The sequence below is a fragment of the Euleptes europaea genome, chromosome 14 (genome assembly GCF_029931775.1).
Source record: "Euleptes europaea isolate rEulEur1 chromosome 14, rEulEur1.hap1, whole genome shotgun sequence".
Classification (NCBI taxonomy): Eukaryota; Metazoa; Chordata; class Lepidosauria; order Squamata; family Sphaerodactylidae; genus Euleptes; species Euleptes europaea.
In genome coordinates this window covers 49,423,620-49,447,825 of record NC_079325.1, presented here as the reverse complement: position 1 = coordinate 49,447,825, position 24,206 = coordinate 49,423,620, and the positions used below count along the sequence as shown (strand labels likewise).

Here is a 24,206-nt window from a genome sequence, read left to right as displayed (position 1 = left end):
TGGACTCTTGCTCTTTTCTGTTACATGTGGCAGACTAACAAGGGTACCCATTGTGATCTATCTCCACTGATATATGGTTAATGTTGACCATTTCAGATAGGTAGCCACATTCACCTGAAACAGTAAATGAAAAGGTGAGTCCAGTGACACCTTAAAGACTGTGAGTGTTAAGTGTCGTCAAGTCGCTTCCGACTCATGGCGACCCTATGAAAGTCCTCCAAAATGTCCTGTCTTTGACAGCCTTGCTCAGATCTTGCAAACTGAGGGCTGTGGCTTCCTTTATTGAGTCCTTTATTTTACCTTGAACACATGAACACATGAAGCTGCCTTATACCAAATCAGATCCTTGGTCTATCAAAGTCAGTATTGTCTACTCAGACTGGCAGCGGCTCTCCAGGGTCTCAGACTGAGGTCTTTCACATCACCTACTTGCCTAGTCCTTTTAACTGGAGATGCCAGGGATTGAACCCAGGACCTGCATGCCAAGCTGATGCTCTACCACCGAGCCATGATCCCTCCCCACCTTAAAGACTAGCAACACTTATTCAGTTTAATTTATATTGGAATAATGGCTGTTAGATTTTAAAGGGCTGCTGGACCATCCTTAATGTTAATTCTTTGCGTTCTGGGGGCAGGGCAATTCCAACCCCCCCTTTTTTAAACTGCAGTTTTACAACAGAGCTAGCCCTAAAACAAAATGAACACATTGGTTCTTGTAGGTTATCCGGGCTGTGTGACCGTGGTCTTGGTATTTTCTTTCCTGACTTTCGCCAGCAGCTGTGGCCGGCGTCTTCAGAGGAGTAACACTGAAGGACAGTGTCTCTCAGTGTCAAGTGTGTAGGAAGAGTAATATATAGTCGGAAAGGGGTTGGGTTTGAGCTGAATCATTGTCCTGCAAAAAGTATCAAAGGTAATGTGCTAATCATTTGATACTTTTTGCAGGACAATGATTCAGCTCAAACCCAACCCCTTTCTGACTATATTCATTTCATTTCATTAACCTTTATTGGCATACCAAAAGACAGAGATAAAAAACAACAACAATATACCTCCAAAGGGCAATACATATAAGTTACAAGTCAGGTTAATAAAACTTTTCTTGTTCTTTAAGAACTCCTGTAAGAAATTCAGCCACGGTAGCCGTAATTTTAGGATCATGATCACTTAAAAGAAATTTGCATGTCACTTCATTACTCCTGTAACTCTTGTACTGGAGCAAAGTAAATAGCAGTTTATCCCGCAAAGCTTTCTGACTATATATGACTCTTCCTACACACTTGACGCTGAGAGACACTGTCCTTCAGTGTTACTCCTCTGAAGATGCCTGCCACAGCTGCTGGCGAAACGTCAGGAAAGAAAAAACCAAGACCACGGTCACACAGCCCGGATAACCTACAAGAACCAATGAAACTGTATGAATTTATTCAAACCAAAAAATAACAATAATTTTTTTTCTTTTCTTCTTTTTTTATTTAGACGGTATGAAAATGAAGGAGAGGACAAAGTATAACATGTTAAAAAAAACGTTGACTATTTGAATCCTGTTAAGGGGGTAAAAATAGGCATTTTCTTTTTGTTAATAATTTCCCTTACCCTTTTTCCTCCCTGTATCCCCATTTAATATCAGAAATATATATCTATATATCTATATCTATCTACCTATCTATCTATCTCTATCTATCTACCTATCTATCTATCTATCTATCTATCTATCTATCTATCTATCTATCTATCTATCTATCTATCTATCTATCTATCTATATCTATATCTATATCTATATCTATATAAAACCAATGAACTCTGACCGTGAAAGCCTTCGACAATATTTTAAAATGAACACAACCCCCCTTATCTCCCCCCACCCCCATTCCTTGATTCTTGTCTTCTTTTTCAACCAGGCGCTTCGCCCCTATTGAACAGGAGGGGGCGGCCAAGAGCAACAGCCAGCAGCCCCTTGACTTTTGCTGCTTCTTTTTTCTAACTTTCCAAATCTTCCTTTTTTCCCCCCTCTTTCAAAGTCCAGAGCGGAGTTTCTGGGGAAGAACAAGCATCTGTATTTGCGAACAGGGGACTCTTTTTGCAAAAAGTCGGGCTCTCCGCTCCGATGCAATGCTAGGAAAGGAACTGCCTTCGGATTGAAGGGGGGGGGGGGGACCAGATCCTGCCTTTTCTGCTGCTTTAAACATCGCTGACCGTCTATTCCATTTGCAAGCGGACGGGCTTTTGGGGAGGGGGTGGCTGGGGGTCGCGATCCGAGCAGCAGCCCCCGCGACCATGCGGGAGCGCCGCTTCCCAACGCGCTCTTTCTCTCCCCCCCCTTCCTCTCCCCCCCAAGGCATTCGCCAGCTGAGACTTAAATGGGATTAAAGAGCCCTCCTGGCCAGCGGGGGGAAAGGGGTCTCCGGAGCCCCTGACGCCCACCGGGGGTGGGTGGGGACGAGGTCGCACGGGAAGGATGCCCCCCCGGGCCTGCCGCCCGCCTCCGGCTTTCTGATGGACCCCGGCGAAACCATGCAGTGAACGTGATGAAGCCGGAATTGGGACCGCTCCCCAGACTCAACGCGGTGGTCTCCAGCAGAGGGTGAGTGCGGGGGTCCCTTGGGGGGGGGTTCGTGCAAAGGGGGGTGGGGGATCTGAGCTGGGAGCAAGAGGAGGCGCAGGACCCGGAGGTGGGGAGGGTTTCTGGAAGGAGGCTGGGGAGGCTTGGCTTGGCTTGGGCACAAGGGGACTTTTCAGGTAGGGCTGGAGGAGAGGGGGGGGGGCTTGGGTTTGCCACTCTCTCAATGCCCATTGCCCCCAGCCAGATTCTCAGAGCTCAAAAAGAAGCCCCCGGAGTTTTGAGAATGCAGATGGGGGAAATGTGCATCTGGAGCAGCGGTTCCCAACCTTTTCCCCCCAGTTGCATACCCCTTGGCAGCTCATTTCTATAAATTGTACCCTCCTCAATACCAAAATGTTTGTAATGGATATAGTTGCTGTGATTTCAAATTTAGATTTCCGCCATATTATTTTTTTCCTGCCTACCCCTGGTTCGTACCCCTGGGGGTACATGTGCCCCAGGTTGGGAATCACTGATCTAGAGAGTGGCAGACCCAAGGCAAAACCTCCCGTGCGTTTTCTTGTGTGTGTGTGGGAGGGGGGAGCAGAGCTCATATGGGGGGAGGTACTTTTTAAAACTGGGGAAATCTGGATTTGGGATGTGGAAATCTTCCTCCGGGGACAAGAGAGGAAGGAAGGAATCCTGTCCGGTTTCCAGAGATGACTCTCTGTGTGGATGTGAGGAATTGAGCCCCCCCCCCAGTTTATATGGGGGGGTAGAGTTGGAAAAGTTTTTCTCCCTCTCTCCAGGATGTTAAAAAAAAAAAAATCAGCGTGGAAACAGTTCTGAATGCATTTCAGAAACGCTCTTGGTTCTATTTTATTTTTTAAAAGCAGGCACACAGACTCTTTTGCTACATGTAAAGTTTCCTTCCCGCTCACCCTCTCCCTCCTTAGGAAAAAGGCAGCAAAGGGTTGACCCGGCTGGCTGAGTTATTGGCGATGACAGTGATTTGTGGAGGCTCCCTTGATTGACACCCGGTTTGGGGATTCATTTTGGTGGGGGGGGGAAGCCTCAGGCACCGAGGCTGCTGTCCTAAGCATGCGTCCGGCTGAGTCAACGTGGTCGGGGCCGGCCTGCAAAGTCTGCTGTGTCTTCAGGGAAGAGCCCTGCTGGAGGAGAAGGAGATGGATCAAGCGTGCAGAAAGACTACTGCCCAAACTAGCCGTCTGGAGCATCCCCCGGTGGCAGGGCACATGCCAGCTACGGCTATTCTCTGTGTAGCCAGTACAGTACCCTCATCTCTGATGGTAGCTCAGTGGTAGAGCGCACGTTTCCTTACGCAGAAGCTCCCAGATCTGGGCCGAGAGGGGCTGACCGTGCTGAGCACCCACAGTAGATGGCAGCTCCGTACGTTCAATATTTTGCCCCCGTGGCTTCATCGCTCCGCTTTGAACTGCTTTTTTTTGCAAAAAGAACCACTTGCTGCGGCTCCCCTCTGCAGAAAGGTACCCGTGTGTGAGACCCTGTTACCCCCCCCCCTGCAAGTGTGGAAACATTTCAGTTTTGCCCAGACTTGGCTTCAACCTGTCTAGAAGCCTCGATAATGATGGACGCACCTTCTGCCTGGGCCTTCCTTCTTGAGCAGGGTGTTGCCTTGGCAAGGGAAACACCTGCCCGGCTTGAACGGCAGCTGTCAGAAAGAGAGGTGGGAGGAGATTGAGAACAGGAAAGGGCCTCCAAGATCTAGGGAAGTGGGGGGGGGAGAGAACAGACAGCCACTGTCCTTCTCTGTTTATTATCTGAGCTTTCCCCCTTTGCTCATTTAACCCATGAACGCATGGATCTGCCTTATACTGAACAAGACCCTTAGTCCATCAAGGTCAGTATCATCTGGCAGCGGCTCTCCAGGGTCTCAGGCAGAGGTCTTTCACATCACCTACTTGCCTAGTCCCTTTAACTGGAGATGCCGGGGATTGAATCTGGGACCTTCTGCATGCCAACCCGATACTCTACCACTGAGCCACAGCCCCTCCCTTAAGCTCTCCAGGGTCTCAGGTTGAGGTCTTTCACATCACCTGCTGCCTGATTCTTTTAACTGGAGATGCTGGGGATTGAACCTGGGACCTTCTGCATGCCAAGCAGATGCTCTACCACTGAGCCACGCCCCCTCCCCAAATATCAAATATCCCCAGTAAGGTTTCCCTGCATCGTAACACAGCTTCTTTGATCCTACTACCTGATCCTGTTAGTTGGAGGTTCCAGGGATTGAACCTGGGTCCTTCTGACTATGGGACAGGTCCTCCTTGGGTGGGGAGCACCTTTTCAGGCCAGACTCCAGGATCCTGAAGGAGGTTCTGCCTTCCTCCCTTGCCAGCCCAAGACCTGGGTGGGATGAAAGCCCGTGGCCGAAGGACCTGGTTGATCCCCCATGGATTGGGTGAGGTGGGATCACCCATGCTCCCTGGCCACCCCAATGTGGTTTTGTATCCTTGAAAGAGAGCTGCTTTGTTCTTGCAATGTTCTTTTCTGCACGGTTTTAGAAAGGAACTGGAGAGAACCTATGCAACTCCCCTGCTCGCTCCATTTCTGAGATTGTGGCCCTGATCTGCACATTATTGCTCACAGCGGTTGCAAGTGCATGACTGCATCCAAGGTTCATCTGTGGAACGGATGATATGCAGGACTGGGGAATGCCAAAAGGTAGTGTGAGTTTAGCGGGGAAGGACAGAGGAGCCAAGTGGAGGGAGATTTAGAAACCCAGATCAGAAAGAGGCCGGCAAAACTCCCGCCTTTAATAAATGCGCGAAACAATTTTGAGCAGATGGAGCTGGGAGGAGGCTGTGGTCGAAATTCCCACAGCTGTTTGGGGGCTGTGCTAGCCCCCTTTGCTTCCACGTGCTCAAAGTCCTTTTAAGGATGATAGAGAAATGGCTGTGTACAAGTTCCTTGAAATGTCACAAGTGCTGTCATTATGGCTTCTCCTGAAGTATTTCCTTACTGTGGATTACTGTAAGTTAAATATGAGCAGGCAGTGTGATGCAGCAACAAAAAAAGCTAATGCAATCTTGGGGTGCACCAACAGAGGCATAACATCCAAATCGCAAGATGTCATAGCTCCGCTGTACACTGCATTGGTCAGGCCGCACCTGGAGTACTGTGTGCAGTTCTGGAGGCCTCACTTCAAAAAGGATGTGGACAGAATGGAGTGGGTGCAGAGGAGAGCGACAAGGATGATCCGGGGCCTGGAGACCAAGCTTTACGTGGAAAGGTTGAGGGAGCTGGGAATGTTTAGTCTGGAGAAGAGGAGGTTGAGGGGGGACATGATTGCTCTGTTTAAGTATCTAAAGGGCTGTCACTTATGGGAGGGCAGGGAGCTGTTCCTGTTGGCAACAGAGGACAGGACTCACAATAATGGGTTTAAATTGTGGGAGGAAAGCTGGATATTAGGGGAAAATTTTACAGTAAGAGTTGTTTGACAGTGGAATCGGCTACCTAGGGAGGTGGTGAGCTCCCCCTCACTTGCAGTCTTTAAGCAGAGGCTGGACAAGCACTTACCAGGGATGCTCTGGGCTGATCCTGCATTGATCAGGGGGTTGGACTAGATGGCCTGCATGGCCCCTTCCAACTCTATGATTCCCCTTCCTTGCTTGGGAGGGTCTACAGATGGGTGGTGGAGTACCTGCTTCACAGGCAGAGGGTCCCGGGCATCTCCACTGAAGGGGTCTCAGGGTTTAGGGAAGGCTTCTCTTTCTTAAGCCCTGCCTAACTGCAGCGAGGTCAGAGTAGACCAAGGGAAGGCAGCTTTTCTTTTTGGCCGAAGTGCCTTTTTGGCCCAAGTGCCTGCGCAGATGAGGGTGTGCCAGCAAACCGAATGGCAGATGGGAAGAGAGGAGGGTTGTGCTTGGCCAGACATGCTCAGAGCGAGCCAGGTCACACGTGAGAACACATGTAGCTGCCTTATACAGAATCAGACCATCGGTCCATCAAAGACAGTATTGTCTAATCAGACCAGCTCTCCATGGTCTCAGGTAGAGGTCTTTCACATCACCTACTTGCCTAGTCCCTTTAACTGGAGATGCCGGGGATTGAACCTTGGACCTTTTGCATGCCAAGCAGATACTCTACCACTAAGCCACAGCCCCTCCCCTCCCAGCAGTGCTTCCAGCATCTTGGGGACTCGCCTTGGATTCGGATAGTGGCTGCGTGGGGCTGGGAGATGATGGCGGGCACGTTCCAGGTTTGTTGCCTTTGCCCACACTACTGACTCCAGCAGTGCTGCCAGTGCGTCGTGTTGCTTGGGTGGAGATTTGGCCCTGGGTGCCAAGCAAAACAGTCCAATGTGCTGCTGTCGGTTCATGTGCTGGGGGCTCCCTGCCCCTGGAGTAGACAGTACAGAGCTAGACAGACTAGGGTTGCCAGCTCCGGGTTGGGAAATGCCAGGAGATTTGGAGGTGGAGCCTGAGGAGGGCGGGGTTTGGAGTGGGGAGGGACTTCAATGCCATAGAGTCTGATCCATTTCCTCCAGGGGAACAGATCTCTGTCGCCTGGAGGTCAGTTGTAATAGTGGGAGAGCTACAGCCACCACCTGGAGGTTGGCAACCTTAAGATGGACCCATGGTTTGCTCCAGTAATTCAGCCTGAAACGGTGCTTCTTGCCCAAGGAGAGCCTGCCCCCCAGTCAGAGAGCCAAGCCGTACTATGTGGCCATCTAAGGAAGGGAAGGAGGGGGGTTGACAACCTTCCATCATGCCTTAATTCAGCTCCCAGTTACCATTAATGGGACCACCTGAAGTAGAAAGCAGTCACCTGAACACATGAAGCTGCCTTATACTGAATCAAACCCTCGGTCCATCGAAGTCAGTATTGGCTACTCAGACCGGCAGCAGCTCTCCAGGGTCTCAGGCAGGGGTCTTTCACATCACCTACTTGCCTAGTCCCTTTAACTGGAGATGCCGGGGATTGAACCTGGGACCTTCTGCATGCTAAGCAGATGCTCTACCACTGAGCCACGGCCCCTTCCCAAATATCAAATATCCCCCGTCAGGTTTCCCTGCATTGTAACACTGCTTCTTTGATTGGAAAGGGGCGACAGCTCAGTGGTAGAGTGCTGGTTTCACACGCTGAAGCTCCCAGCTTCCCCAGTTAAAGGGTCCCAGGTAACAGGTCTTTCCTCGGAAAGCAGTTTCTCTGCCTGAGTCCCTGAAGAAACATGGCTCGAGTGAAGCCACAGAGAGAAGTCCCACATCCAGACTTCCCACATCCAGAAGTCCCACCCCATGGCCCACTTTCACTGATGTCTAAAAGACAATCCCTTGCTCTGGTCTTCGCACCCTTTTTTATTTTTGTTTTGTTTTAAAGTGGGTGGGCCTTTTTACTAGTCCAAAAAGATGCGTGGTTCATCGACCAGTCATAAATTGGTCAAGTTTTTTTTAAAAAAAACATTCACTTTATTACAATTGGAGGAAGGATTATTTTAATTTGTAGGTTTGATATTTCTGCTAATTGCAAAAGTAAATCGTTAACTGTCGTGCAACAATGAAATGAACCTTTTAGAAAATTGTAATGTAGCATTTAACAATGGTAGGTAAGGATTTCTGTAAAGGTAAAGGTCGTCCCCTGTGCAGGCACCGAGTTATTACTGATGCATGGGGTGACATCACATCCCGACGTTTACTACAGAGACTATGTTTATGGGGTGGTTTGCCATTGCCTTCCCCAGTCGTCTACTAGATGACATTAAGTAAGTTTTTTTGTTTGTTTGTTTGTTTGTTTGGCTTTTATCCTGGTCAGTCTACAGTTACAAAACGTTTTAAAAAATGAGATTAAAAACAGAAATACAGCAAAGTAACGGGAACTGTTCAAACACCAAAGTAGCAATTCTCCCAGGCAGTTCTACTAGGTTGGAAGTAGGTGAACTAGAACTGCCCCAGAGTAGGGGGCAAGTAGCCCTCCCTCGTGTTCCTGTGAACAGATCTCTTAGTTCAGCACATTTTCATCCTGTCCTTCCTCCACAGAGCTCACATCAGTCTCCCTTCCTCCATTTTAGCCGCACAACGACCCTGCGAGGTAGGTTAAGCTGAGAGAGAATGACTTGGCCAAGGTCACCTAGCAAGCTTCTTGGGAGAGTAGGAATTTGAACCTGGGCCTTCCAGATTCTATTCGGATACTTTAACCGCTACATGGGTCACAAATGACGCTGGAGTAGGGAAACTACCGCCTGCATAGTGGCATTCTTGGATCCAGGGAATATGTGGCAATATTTTATGGTGGTCAGTTGGGCAGTTGATATGGTGGCCAGCTCTGGGTTGGGAAATACCTGGAGATTTTTGAGGCAGAGCCTGAGGAGGCCGGGGCTCAGGGAGGGACTTCAATGCCATAGAGTCCAGTTGCCCAAGTGACCATTTTCTCCCGGTGAACTGATCTCTATCGGCTGGAGATCAGTTGTATTAGCAGGAGCTAGTACCTGGAGGTTGGCAACCCTAGCAGTTGACAATATTTGATGGCTCATATGGCTGCCATGTCAACTTTATCTGTCCTTGCTACTGATCAGCAACGTTTTTATCCCACCCTTACTTCAAGAACGTCAGAGAGGTATAGGTGGTTACACCTGCATTTTAGACTAATAACCATGTGAGGTACAGAAGGCTGAGAGAAATAACTGGCCCAAGGTCCCCCCTTGATAACTGGCCCAAGGTCCCCCCTTGAGCTTCATAGCTGAAGGGGGGGATCTGAAACCCAGGTGTCCTTGCTTCTGCCCTCTCATCTAGGCCATCCAGGAAATGGGAGACACCCCAGAGCTTCCTTCAGTGTCTAAAACCTCACAGGATTCTTAGAGAAGAATAAGAAGAAGAGTTGGTTTTTATACCCCGATTTTCTCTCCCGAAAGGAGTCTCAAACCGGCTTACAATCACCTTCCCTTCCTCTTCCCCCAACAGACACCTTATGATGTAGGTGGGGCTGAGAGAGTTCAGAGAGAACTGTGACTAGCACAAAGTCACTCCGCAGGCTGCATGTATAGGAGTGGGGAAACCAAGCCGGTTCACCAGATTAGAGTCCGCTGCTCATGCGGAAGAGTGGGGAATCAAACCCGGCTCTCCAGATTATAGTCCACTGCCCATAGCCACTACACCAGTGGTTCCCAAACTTTTCGGGCCACCGCCCCCTTGGTTCCACAAACTCCACCCCATAGCCCCCTACCCTATCCAATTTGAAGGGGCCCACCTCTAGCACCCCCCACTGCCCTCTTTTCTCTTAGTCCCCCCCTAGGTAATCCCACCGCTCCCCGGGGGGTGGTACTGCCCACTTTGGGAACCACTGCACTGCACCATGCTGGTGATTGGCCTTGCCAAAATGGGGACTTCAGGCTCCTTTAAGGACTATGTACCACCACACACATGCTTGACCCCTGCTGTTTCTGGGCAGTTTTGAAATGAAGGGGGCAAATAAGCAGGTTACCGGGAGATCTGGCTGGGGCTAGCCCCCAAGCGGTTGGATTTAGGAGCCCGGGGCTAGCCGGCTGTCCGTTTGACAAACCAGAAGCAGCTGGTGCCGTCCAGGGCAGGCAAGGGTCCCATGCCGTGAGCCTCAACCGAAGATCAGGAGCGAGCAACATGGGCCAAAACGGCCAGGAGGTCGAGTTCCAGAAGCAGCAGCTGAAACGATAAAGGGCCAGAAGCAAAAAGAGCGATCTGGGGGCTGGCCATTTATGCCGGATTCGTCAGTGGACATTTTGTGCACGAGAACGGATGGTTGGGAGATGGTCTCCTGACCGATGGTGGACCCTCTCTGGGCTTTTGAGTCAGATGACCATCACTCGAGGGAGACAGCAAAACCCACCACATAAGGGGAGAGCAGGTAGGGTGCATGCGCGAGAGAGGGAGGAAGAGTGAACCCTCCTTGCTGGCCTTCTTGTCTGCTTAGGGTTGCTGGCTCCAGGTTGAGAAATACCTGGAGATTTTTGGGGTGGAGCCTGAGGAGGGCGGGGTTTGGGGAGGGGAGGGGACTTCAGTGCCATAGAACCCAATTGCCCAAGCGGTCATTTTCTCCAGGGGAACTGATCTCTATCTGTTGAGTTCTGGAACTGACTCGTTCATCTGCTACCGATTTCAGAGGGATAGGATCGTTGGTTATGGCTTATTGGAAGTAAGGATGAGTCACGCACACACACAAAAGAGACAAAGGGCGAAAACGCATGGTCGCTTTATCCCCCTTTAATCCCTGTTTCAGCCAGGATTCAGCCAGGATCGAACACATGGGTTTCACTTAATGTGCGTTCGATCCTGGCTAAAACAGGAATTAAAGGAGGATAAAGCGACCATGCGTTTTCGCCCAAAGTCGTAGTACGTGACTAACAATCACGATTCCAATGGTTACTCTGCTGACCATTTGCTAATTAACACATTACACCATTTCCTTGAACTGGTCAGCATCTATACATTCAATCCTTGACTGTCTGACATGTAACAAAGCTCGCCACTTAATGTCCAACACTATTGGCTGGAGATTAGTTGTAATAGCAGGAGATCTCTAGCCACCATCTAATTATTAGGGCTGCCAGCTCTGGCTTGGGAAATACCTGGAGATTTTGGGGGCGGGGCCTGAGTGGTTTTCTCACTTACATGGGAAAAAGACCCTGAGGTGTATATGTAGTTTTGCTCAGCAACAGCTTGTGAGAAAGAAAAGGCCAAACACTCTCCTCCACTGCTCCTCGGATCAAATTCAGAATCTCCCCATCCCATGATTTTATGAATGGAGCCGCTATGTAGGCAGTAGGGTTGCCCGCTCTGGGTTGGGAAACACCTGGAGATTTTGGGGGTGGAGTAGGGTTGCCCGCTCTGGGTTGGGAAACCCCTGGAGATTTTGGGGGTGGAGTAGGGTTGCCCGCTCTGGGTTGGGAAACCCCTGGAGATTTTGGGGGTGGAGTAGGGTTGCCCGCTCTGGGTTGGGAAACCCCTGGAGATTTTGGGGGTGAAGTAGGGTTGCCCGCTCTGGGTTGGGAAACACCTGGAGATTTTGGGGGTGGAGTAGGGTTGCCCACTCTGGGTTGGGAAACACCTGGAGATTTTGGGGGTGGAGTAGGGTTGCCTGCTCTGGGTTGGGAAACACCTGGAGATTTTGGGGGTGGAGCCTGAGGAGGGTGGGGTTTGGAGAGGGGAGGGACTTCAATGCCATAGAGTCCGATTGACAAGGTGGCCATTTTCTCCAGGGGAACTGATCTCTGTCGCCTGGAGATCAGTTGTAATAGTGGGAAGTCTCCATTCACCATCTGGAGGCTGGCAACCCTACTTGGCAGGAAGCAGCAAGACGTCTCTCCATCATGCCTGGCGCCAGCACCAGGTGACAATCCTCCGCCCTCCAGCGGGGCTACGAGCGAGAGGGCAGGAAGTAGCGAGGCCTTCCTCTATCACGCCTGTTATCCAGCTCAGCTGAGGTTCTACTCCCCGAGGAACATTTTTGTATTGAGTTTTAATTCCCGTTTGTATTGTCTCTCGGTTCACTTTGGGAGGCAATTTTTGGCTTAAAAGCAGAACACAAGTACAATCAAGCGCCAAATATTAAAACAAAACCAAATACCGTCCGGAGATTACGCCTTACGTTCCCCCCATCTTGCATGTCCTTTGGCCGTCCGACAGGGCGACTGCTGAAACTCACGGTGTAGCAGCTCTGATTGCGTGGAGAGCTGGACAGCCTCCAGCCACATGGCGTAGAGCATGAAATTACTCAGAGTTGTAACTGGAAGGAAGCATGGGAGGGGGGAGAGAGAGAAACCGTGCAATTCTTAGAAAGATTAAAAAAAAAAAAAACGCGCACACAACATTAACCATTCGCCTCTGTCGGCTGTAGATCTGATATTTGGAAGTGGTGTTTGCTTTTTTCCATGAAAATAGTATATTTTTTGCCGGTCTGTGTTCGTTCTCCTTTTTCCCTTCTTCTAAAGTTTTGGCTTGGATCCCTGTTTGAGCCTTGTACAGTATTGGCTGTCTACAAAAGTGAAACCTGGTGCCAGTTGGAACCCGTTCTGCATCTCCCGTTCTAACTGCCTGATTCATTTCTGCAGAAAGTTCCCCGAAGTTCTGTTGGCTAGAAAGGAATTTGGGAAGCAGGCCATTCTGAGTCATTGTCGCCCCCAGCCCGTTGCACTGACACACACACACACACACACACATTTTGTATCGGCTGTGGCTTAGTTCATTGTGGGAAATCTGGATAGGGGTTGTGATATAGCTTTGTAGACCACATGGAATCACGGGTTGAGCACTCTTGTGGACCAGCGTGCATAACAGGGCACAAAAAGCCATGCTCAGTCAGCAAGGCCCATGTTATCTTCAACAGGGAAGTACGTCACTTTAGGGCTGGCGAATGGTCTTGGAGCCCCTGAAGACGTGGGCCGTTTAGATCTTTGGATTGGAGACAGCTGGAAGCTCCTTGGTAGGTAGTGGTGGGGGACGCTGCCCCATCGTTTGCCTTGATTTCATGTTCAGTTGTGAGGTGAGCTTTTCTTGTGAGTGCTTGCAAAGAAAGCTAGCAAAAATTGCATGCACGTCATGACCCCGACCCCTTGTGGCCCACTCTTTTCCTTCTCCCCTTCTTACCTGGTGGCAGGGGAGGGTCAGCAGTGACGGCCGAGTCTCCCCAATAATAGTCCCTTTTACCTGTAGGTCAGGATTAGGGTACTCAAGCTCCTGCTCTCAGGTTCATACAGCAGAGCCAAGTGTGCTCAAAATAATACACATTTACAGGTAGAGTATCCCTTATCCGGACACCCCATATCAGAAAACCGGACCCTTCAAGCTGGCGTGCAGACAGATCCGTGCTGCCTGCTTTCAATGTTTCCTCTCACCTAAAAAAATAAAAGACAGTGTACAATGCAACATAGGTGGAGACTGAAGGCCTGCCATTCTTTGTGGTTTGTTGTTGCTCTTGTTTAACAGCTGATACAGGTATTCTGGCGAGGCGGTTACCCCTTTGCTTTCTGATGGTTCAGTGTACTCAAAATTATTAAAAATATTGTTTAAAATTACATTCAGGCTATGTGGATAAAGTGTGTATGAAACATAAATGAATTGGGGTCCCATCCCCAAGATAGCTCATTATGTATATGCAAAAATTCCAAAATATACCAATATATGGAAAGATTTGAAATACGGGCCATTTCTGGTCCCAAGCAGTCTGGATAAGGGATACTCAACCTGTATTAACAAGGAGACACAAGGATATGAGCAAATGGTTTCAAGACCAAAGGAACTCATGCATTCTGTACATCTGTCCAACAAACAAAACTAACTAAGCAGGGACTCCACTCCATGACACAAAAACCAACTCGCACAAATCTCAGGGGGGAAGGGGACTGCTTCACTGTAATGTATAGAGTAAATTTACCAGCATAGTGTAGTGGTTAGAGTGACAGATTAGGATCTGGGAGAACCAGGTTCGAATCCCCAGTCTGCCATGGAAGCTCGCTGGTTGACCTTGGGTCAGTCACACACTCAGCCTAATGTTCCTCACTGGGTTGTGGGGATAAAATGGAGAGACGAGAATTGTGTAAGCCACCTTGGGCCCCCATTGGGGAGAAAGATGGAGTATAAACAGAGCAGCTTTTCAGGGTCTCAGGGAGAGACCGGTCTTTCCCAAGATCCTTTGAGTGGAAATGCCAGGGATTGAACCTGGGAACTTCTGTTTGCAAAGCTTGTGATGCACCACTGAATATGGCTCCTTTTTCCATGGCTCACCAGTGTGTATCCATATGCATGCAGATAGTTTGCAGTTAGCACCAGTGTGCATTTTGCATAGTTGATCATGGGGTCAAAACTTAGACCAGGGAATGTCAGTCGTGGGTTGGCAACCAGGATGATCTCAAGTTGCTTCTGTTTGCTCTTTCGAGTCAAAAATCCCCATCTTGTGCAATAAAACCCGTGAGTCTTTATTGCTGTCCTTTTTTGCGTGTTTCCTTGCACAGAATTCTCCCCATGCAAGCTGTACCATTTTAAAAGCTATTTTTTGCACCAGCTGCCTATAAATGGCATTAAAATAGAGTAAAAATGGTGTTACGGTCACTTCATCAGAGAACAGCCGCAACAAAAATGGGTGAAATGGAAAGGGTCACACATACAAAATACAACAATTGGTGAAAATGGGCACACTTGCACATCCATAGTATTTTGGGCTTGGCTCTGATGTATTTACAACTAACGTAATAAAACATATTCACACAGTGCATTAAAAGAACAAGCCAGGGCATAAAAACAGGGGAGGGGCTGTGGCTCAGTGGTAGAGCATCTGCTTGGCATGCAGAAGGTCCCAGGTTCAATCCCCAGCATCTCCAGTTAAAGGGCCTAGGCAAGCAGTTGATGTGAAATACCCCTGCCTGAGACCCTGGAGAGCTGCTGCTGGTCTGAGTAGACAATACTGACTTTGATGGACCAAGGGTCTGGTTCAGAATAAGGCAGCTTCATGTGTTTATAATGCATGAAAAATATCATACAAACATACAGAAGTTAGGCATACTTGGAGTTAGTTGTTTGGAGTCAATTCGGCTTAAAGTGCTGATTCGCACACATCACACCCATGTTTGTTTATTAAATTACATCTGCTGAATGTGACATCTGCCTTCATTGGGGGGGGGGAAAGCATTGTGGTTGAGCTGATATCGAAGCTCTGACTGATATATGGTGCAAGTCATCATTTGCTGTTGTAGTCACTGATGAACATACACAACACTGTTTGGTCTTGGTTTATGCAGTAAAATAGACTGATAGATTGCGCAGAGCTTGTGTGCAATTTCCTGCAAAGGAGTCAGCTGAGTTCATATACACTGACTCAGATCATTTGCCCTGCAAGCTTGGTAACATTTACTGGCAACAGCTCTTATAGCATTTAGGCAGATGTCCCAGCTTTGCTCGTTCCTGAGAATTCGTTTATTACCTGGAGATAGTGATGCCAACCTCCAGGTGGGGCCTGGGGAATCCCCCGGAATTACAGCTCATCTTCAGGCTTCAGAGATCAGTTTCCCTGGAGTACATGGATGCTTTGGAGGGTGGACTCTGAGGCATTGTACCCCACTGAAGTCCCCTGTCCTCCCCAGGCTCCATCCCTAAATCTTCAGGAATTCCCCAACCTGGATCTGGCAACCCTCCCCTCCCATATCCCACTGGTGGCAAGGGGGGACCTGGCAACCCTACCTGGAGATGCTAGAGTTCCTTGTGCAAAACATGTGTTCTGTCACAAAGCTATGGCCCCACTCTGAAACCCCTGAAATAAGAGCCCTATTCACAAGTTACAGTGAAAGGACATACATCCTGCAACTGTATGCTTACATCAGTTTGTAAGAAAGAGCTAATGCCATTCACTGGATGTATACATGCCTGAACGTATGCAGAGTTTAAATCACATGTTCAGTTGTACATGCCTTGAATGTCCCATGAGAATTACTGAATGCATGTGTAAAGAAAAATCTAGTGTACGCTATTCATATGATTGTACATGCGTTCACTGTAACTTTTGGGACTACAGGGCTAGGGTGAAGATGAAAACCTATCCTGTGTACTAGGGGTGCCAGGTCCCTCTTCGCCACCAGTGGGAGGTTTTTGGGGCAGAGCTTGAGGAGGGCGGGGTTTGGGAAGGTGAGGGACTTCAATGCCATAGAGTCCAATTGCCAAAGCGGCCATTTTCTCCATTGGCTGGAGAGCAGTTATAATAGCAGGAGATCTCCAAATAGTACCTGGAGGTTGGAAACCCTGCTGTGTAGTCTTTGCTAGTCCACAATAGCCATGCAGATTAGCTTTGGATTTCACACATTAACAGATCACTTCAGGATACAATGGTTCCATATTAACATACCACACCCTATTAGCACATTATCTTGATACTTACAGGACAATGATTAGCATATTACCTTTGATACTTTTTGCAGGACAATGATTCAGCTCAAACCCAACCCCTTTCTGACTATATATTACTCTTCCTACACACTTGACACATAGGGCGAAAATGCATGGTCGCTTTATCCTCCTTTAATCCCTGCTTTAGCCAGGATCGAACGCACATTAGGCAAAACGCATGCTTTCGATCCAGGCTGAATCCTGGCTGAAACAGGGATTAAAGGAGGATAAAGCGACCATGCGTTTTCGCTCTGAGAGACACTGTCCTTCAGTGTTACTCCTCTGAAGACGCCTGCCACAGCTACTGGCGAAGCATCAGGAAAGAAAATACCAAGACCACGGTCACACAGCCCGGATAACCTACAAGAACCAATGAACTCTGACCGTGAAAGCCTTCGACAATATTTCGGATGGGTTTGTTTCGTATAGGACCTCCCTGCATACTCTGGCGGCAAAGAAAATAAGGTCCAATATGGTTGCTAAGAGAGCTGATCCTTCAAGTTGATTTTAATGGTTGCTTTTAATGGTTGCTAGGTCTCATTGGCCGATTGGGACTCCGATGCAACGTTTAGTCATTATTGCTCTGTGTGCATCAATTTAGCCTCGTTTTATTATGTATATTTATTATTAATATATCATTTTATTAGCCTAGTATTTTTCCTTTTATTATATATTTGTGGCATTGTTGATATGTTTGTAATGGCCAGGCTGTATGCAAATAAACCATTCATTCAGTAAAAAAAAAGAAAAGAAAACCAACGGGACAAAATAGGAGAAATGATTTACCAGGGGCTGTCGGAGCAAACGGGGAAATCACAGGTGGGATGTGTGCATGCCGCTCCTCTCTCCACTCTCCCTCACTTATGCGGTACTTTAAACCCCTGCACTGTGACACATTTTTAGGGATTTGGCAGCAGACTCTTGATTCTGAACACTAAGCCTCCATGTAGAGCATGGTCTGCCATTTCCATCCTTTGCAGCTGGGGAGGTTGATTTGGATCCACCAGTAATGTAATATAAGATGACTGTTTCTCCTCGTATATATATTTAACCCAAAGAACAGACACCTTTTGGGCTTTTAATTCGCTGCCAGAAAGGCTATTCTGAAGTAACTGAGTACAGCCAAGCAGCAACGAGCCTTGAACAATCTGTAAGGGTGTAGAGGGTTGGACTTGCCTTCATGAGTGATCCTTCATATGGGATTTCCCTCCCACCCCCAAGTATGTTCCTATTTCCATCTGTGAAATGTTGGAGGGTGTGTCGTTTATAATAAACATGGGCTCAGGTTCTTCATGCCTTGTTTCTGAGCCTGGAGTCTGAACTCAGTGCAAAGCACAGTGAGGCTACAAACCTTTCATTTCTCCGCTAGCAAGCTGGGGAATGACTTAATGTGGTGTGGCAACGAATCTTTCATCAAGATCATTGCAGTGGTCTGTCCTCACATATTTCTGTTGCATGCAGATCCTTCCAAACCGAATGCACTAATTTTATTTTTTTTCTCCCTCTTTTTAGGGTGCCCCCTTTTCTCTGGTCTGTTTTCTATTTTACCTGTTTCTTAGGCTTCACCCAGGCAAGTTCAGAAGGTAAATTTCATTTATCTGTTTTTCACCCCTTTTGGTTGGTGGTGGCGGGGGTCACTGGGGGATGCCTGTAACTGTCTGCCATTTCTTTGTCGAAACCTGTCGATTGCCTTTCTGCTGAGGCGACGGGCAAATGTTTAAAATGAGCTGCACACTAAAAGAAGCAGTTCCATACCAACCAGAAAGCAACAACGCTGATTAAAGGCGAATTATTTTTAAAAATTAGAACAGCTAGATTTGAATCTAGCGGCATCTTAGAGACCAACCAGATTTGGGGGAAAATCTGAGGTGTTACCGGGCTCAAATCTAGCTGTTCTACTGCGGAACAACACAACCACCCTCTGAAACTATTTTAAAATGTTTTACTCTGCATCTGAATCGATGGTAGATGTTTTGGTGTGCCTCCCAGGGAAGTTGATTTCGAAGATTACACAACCACTAAGGGGAAAGGCCCACCATGGTTTCATTTTTGTCGAGGAGGAACAGAGCGAGGCCTCTCCAATGGATCTCAAAGAATGGGGAGATTCATATGGGATGGAGACCTTGCCGCAGAAACACGTGGGTGATGAAGTAAATAACTAACCGGTTACAACCTTGAACCAGGCAAGGTTGGCATGAGGGGTCAGCATCACCTGGCAGCTACCAAGAGACTTGAGATGCTCAGAAAGGACCACTCTTGACCTCTGACATGCTGAGGCGTAGTAGCAGCAACCGATGTTGCCCGGTCTTTCGAGCAGTGTGGCAGGGGTAGCAGGATCTTGTCCCTTCCAAGGTTGCTTGGGAGAATGACAGGAGCCATGAGGAGAAATTGTAGCTGCTGCCACTTGCTTGGGGGCTCCTGCTGTCTGTGTGGTGGTGGTGGCTAATGCCCCTAGGAGCTGCTGCCACTTGCTTGCAGGTCAAACCAGAGGCAATAGTGGCAACAAGTTCTGAATTGCCAGAAGCAGGGAGGATGTCAAGTTCCAAAGGAACTAGTGTTCGTGAAGAGTGTTGATGTTTTGCTTGGCAGGGGTCCTCTTCCAGGAAGACCTTAACTTTTGAGTTTTGTTTGGCCGGGGTCCTCTTCCAGGAAGACCTTAACTTTTGAGTTTTGTAGGACCTAGTAAAGTTGCGTTGGACATTGGGGTCATCTGACTGAATGCTCAATAGAGTTGCCAGGTCCATCCTGGCAACTGGCGAAAAGGCTTAGGGAGGCAGGTTCAGGAGTGGCGATCGGCATCACCTACGCGATGATGTCACTTTCAGTTTATGCAGAAGTAAGTGCTGGCATCCCACCTTGGGACACTCTAGGACTCGTGAAAAAAAACTCTATGGTTTCCATAGTTTTTGGGGAGAGTGCTAGAGCTCTTCTCCCCATGCGATGCTGGCACTTCCGCATAAACCAGAAGTGACATCATCACGCAGGGGCACCAATTACTCTCCCTTCCCCCAGCCTGCTTCCACCTGTCGACCAGCTGAGTGTTGGCGGGCAGAAGAACCAATTGGCGGGGGACTGGCTGCCATTACCGGGCAATTGGAAACCCAAATGACCAGTCGGGTGGTAGGGCTGGTTCTGCAGCCATGGTGGTACCCTTGAGGACCGTTGGTAAGGCTTGGTGCAGAAACTTGAATGCAGGAAATAATGTACCACAGCCTGGCTGCTGAGATGTCTAGCTTGAACCTCTGCCTGGCGCCTTAACAGTTAGCTAGTTCTCATCCTCATTGAGGTGGTTTCATCATTCAGCAAACCCATTCCATATGGCACAACCCTACAGAAACATGCTCTGTACCATGTTCTTCTGTGCACCTGCTGCGTGGATGCTTGCTGGCCTATGCTTCCTTTATGATGATGGCATACTCAGCTTTCCACTTGGCCCACAGCCCAGCAATACTATAATGGATTTCGTATGTTGCTGGCATTTCCCTCAGGGGCTTTTTTGCTGGAGAATAGTTGGCTCTGCTGTCTCTCAAAAGGTCATTCATGGGCCTAGTTTAAAAACAACAAAACACTACATTGACACCACTTTTATTGGCTCTTATGTATTCTTCTCTCTCCCACCCCAGTATCTGGAAAAAAACTATCAAAGAGTGTTGGAGGATGTGGGACTTGGACTGGGGCCGTCTGCTGCCCAAGCCTGAGAGCCAGACCAACTCAAGAATGGCAGCCATTCAGAGCCCTCCTGAGATAATGCCATAGAGTCCAATTCCCAAAGCAGCCATTTTCTCCAGGTGAACTGATCTCTATCGGCTGGAGATCAGTTATAATAGCAGGAGATCTCCAGCTATTACCTGGAAGTTGAGCAAAACAAAAACAAGGGCACCTCCGTGCCTATACCTTCAAGGTTTGGAAATTAGCACGGGTAAATGGTACACAAATGCACAGAGCCAAGTTATAACAAACAAGTATATAATAAGTAATGAAGCCAAAGGACAAACAATGTGTAGCAAGTAAACCTAACCATTGTGTGACTAATATTTACATTAAAGCACAAAGGATCACAATGTAATTTCACAGGCAAAAAAGTCCTCTTCTTAATGTTTCAAAGATGATCAATTCCATAGGATATCCATTAGGTATAAATCCAAAAGATGGGGGACGGCCGTTTCACCTTGGTTTCTTCAGCCCCACATTATATCATCTATTCCATAGTAATTCCAAAATATAACAAAGTCAACTAGGGTTCAATATTAATCCACAGCAATGTCAACAAGTTCCCTTGCTACACATTGTTTGTCCTTTGGCTTCATTACTTATTATATACTTGTTTGTTATAACTTGGCTCTGTGCATTTGTGTACCATTTACCCGTGCTAATTTTCAGTACCTGGAAGTTGGCAACCCGATATGCAAGGACATGGACGTGTAGAAAATTGTGAGCCTGTTTAAAACACTCCATTTTTTAAAAAGCCCATCTTCTATTCACACCTCCCAGTTATGATCCAAGCTGTGGAGGTTTGCCCAATGACTGTCACCAATTGAACTACATGAATGCGCACATTACTCGGATTACTCAGGCTCACAGCTGAATGAGTGATGAAAGATTTGACCATGGTACTGAGCCCATGATGGCTCCTTCGCAAGTGTGAAGCAGTGCTTTATGTTGTCGTGTGAGCAGCGTGCCTATGTGAAATCTGTGGGCTGTTCCAGACCGCTGCGATGTTTTCTTTTGGGAGCCCCAATGTTGCTGCAGCTGCCAATGTGGTGCAATGCCAACGGGGCTTCCAGATGGTGGGTTTTCCTGCATTTTCTCTCCTGTAGTCCCCATGGCAGCCATTCTCCTCCCACCACCAGCTGTCTGCTTTTTTGAGGATTTAAGAAACCACAATTGGTAACTGGCGTAGCAGTATGCCACTGGAGTGGTACATTGTTATGTCCATTTCCAATGTGGGGGGAAAAAACTACAGAAAGTCAGATCATTGGCCCTTCTAGCCCGGCAAAGTTTCCTGGCAACAGCTCTTGTAGAATTTAGGCAGATGTCCCAGCTTTGCTTCGTGCCTGAGAATCCTTTTACTACTTGGAGATAGGGATGCCAACCTCCAGGTGGGACCTGGGGATCCCCCGGAATTACAGCTCATCTTCAGACTGCAGAGGTCAGTTCCCCTGGAGAAAGTGAATGCTCTGGAGGGCGGGCTGTACATGATTGAACCTCACTGAGGTCCCCCTCCTCCTCAGTCTCTACTCTAGGGTTGCCAGGTCCCTCTTCGCTACCGGTGGGAGGTTTTGGGGGCAGAGCCTGAGGAGGGCAGGGTTTGGGGAGGGAAGTAGGGTTGCCAGGTGCCCGGTGGTGGCAGGCAAACCCCTGGCAATTTGCCCCTCTGCCTGCCGACCACCTGAGGTCCACTTTACCACTCAAACTAAAAGGAAAAGGCCCCTCTCGAGGCAGGACTTCTGGTTGTAAACCGGAAGTGCCGTGCAATTGCACCCACCGCCCCATAGCCTCCCACTGGAGCAGAGGAGGGACCTGGTAAGCCTAGAGGGGAGGGACTTCAGTGCCATAGAGTCCAATTGCCAAAGGGGCCATTTTCTCCAGGTGAACTGATCTCTATCGGCTGGAGATCGGTTGTAATAGCAGGAGATCTCCAGCTAGTACCTGGAAGTTGGCAACCCTACTCTACCCCCAAATCCCAACCTGGAGCTGGGAACCCTACCCCCCCCCCCAGCCCCTATCAGTGGCCATGGAGGACCTAGAAACCCTACCCAGTGGCTGGTGGGGGAAAATGACCACCTCAGGAACTGAGGCTGGGGAAATGGCTGCTGTGTGAGTGGGCCCACCCACATGGCACCCATCCATGCATTGCTGCTATCTTTCCCAAAATTTGGCAGCAAAGCTGGGGGAAACCTAGAATACACTACGGTGGGCAAATCGGGGGGGGGGGGGGAAACGCGTCCCGACAGTACTCATCTAGGGACAAATAACCAGTGAGGAAAAGATTTATAATAATGGATCATGTAGCTCTGATGCCTCAACTCCCATGGGTAGCTACGGGCCTTTCAGCAGCTCTCGAGAGGTTTCCTGTTTAAGGAGGACAAAAAGGAATGTCTCTGCGGCCACAACTGCATGCAAGGAACGAAACATCTGTTTGTTGGCCAGCCACCTCTTCGTTCCTAAAATAGCAAAACTTCCTTCCCTGGATTTACTCAGGGTCCTGACTAGATTTGAATAACTTCCCCCTGATCAGCAAGCAACGAGAGTTTTTAGATTCTTGTGCTTTAGGCCGCTTATGTCTCCGAAAGAGTCCTGGGCGATGTAAGGCATGCAGTCTGGTTCTGGTCCCCCGGCTCTTTGTGTCCCCTGGGGAAAGTTATGAATGTCCATCCCTTTTCTTCTTCTTTGAGGGAATGGCTAAGGCCTGCCAAAGCCCATTAAAAGTGGAGCTGAGGATGCCTGAGTTAGTACATCTGCACTCCTCTCTTCTTTCTGGCTTCAGAGTCTCGTGATGGAGTTGGCACCGCTTCCTCTAGCCGCTTGCAGCCAGCCAACCACCCTACGGAGCTTACTTGTATCTGAGATGCACTTCTGTGTATGAAGAAGTGCTGGTAGAGTGAAAGCCTTTGTGTGCTTTGCCAAACGCAGGAGGAGTAGAAGAAATAAATGGTAAAGGATGATGTTGGAGGAAACTGTTTGTGAACGTGTGGGGAGACTGAGGGCAGAAAAAGGACGAACTGATAGTTGTTCAAAGAAAAGCCTTCAGGATGGGGAAAGAGAAAAAGGGGGTGAGATGGGGTTGGAGAAGGAATTTTTATGATGCGGAGGAGAGAGAGTACAAAATGAGGCATAGAGGAAAAGGGGGTGGCAGATGTAGAAGAAGTTGAGGTAGTACTAGGTAGGGTTGTCAGGTCCCTCTTCGTCACCGTCAGGAGGTTTTAGGAACGGAGCCTGAGGAAGGCAGGGTTTGGGAAGGGGAGGGACTTCAGTGCCATAGACTCCAATTGCCAAAGTGGCTATTTTCTCCAGGTGAACTGATCTCTATCGGCTGGGGATCAGAAGATCTCCAGCTAGTACCTGAAGGTGGGCAACCCTAGGTAGTACACATGGGATATTGCTGGATGCAGAGTAAAAAAGAGGAGGTAATGAATCTGTTACCTATGGGAATAGATCTGAGGGTGGGAAAATGAAAAGAAACCCCAGAGAGGTAAAGAAGGAGAATGCAGCCCTGTGGTGGTGTAGTGAGAGAAGAATATGTGTTTGAGGAGCAGATAACAGAAGCAGAAGAGGTTACTTAATGAGAGGGGTTGATAGAGAACGATAGTGGCACAGAGAGAGAGAGAGAGAGAGATGACTTCGGTGTGCACAAGGAAAGGGGGGTTAATGGACAGTGCTGTTTAGCGTGATGCTTTTAAAGTTAATAACAATAAAAAATGGCCTACAGAATGACTGGCATTGTGTCCTGCTACTCAAAATAAAAATATGAAAAAGTGAGGGGACAGGATGGGACACACTGAAAGTGAGAGCTTCTTGGAGCAGATCCTGCAAATCAGTCTTTGAAGCACATCAATAAAAAGAAAAGAGAATACTAGAATCCATGCCATTAGCAAAAAATTTAAAAAATGTCGTTTTCCTTCCCCTACCTTGTTCAATGTATTACTTCCTCACATAAGAGTGAACATCTGGTGGAATCACTTAAGCAAACATTTTTCAATCTGATTATATGTTAACTTTGTGGGGGGAAAGGACAAATATTTAGCTTGCTTTTGGCAATGAAAATGTTAAATGTGGAGTCATTTTC

The 24,206-nt window shown here is 48.3% G+C and overlaps 1 protein-coding gene across 1 annotated transcript in view; it reads left to right on the top strand.

The window, feature by feature from the left end:
* The first annotated feature begins 2,486 nt into the window (after positions 1 to 2,486).
* Positions 2,487 to 24,206, top strand: part of COL27A1 (collagen type XXVII alpha 1 chain) — a 349,655-nt gene continuing 327,935 nt past the window's right edge. Inside the window, exons 1-2 of the mRNA XM_056860156.1 lie at positions 2,487 to 2,582; positions 17,933 to 18,003. Coding sequence (XP_056716134.1) covers positions 2,527 to 2,582; positions 17,933 to 18,003 — 127 coding nt within the window. The 5' untranslated portion in view covers positions 2,487 to 2,526. The remainder of the gene's footprint in view (positions 2,583 to 17,932; positions 18,004 to 24,206) is intronic.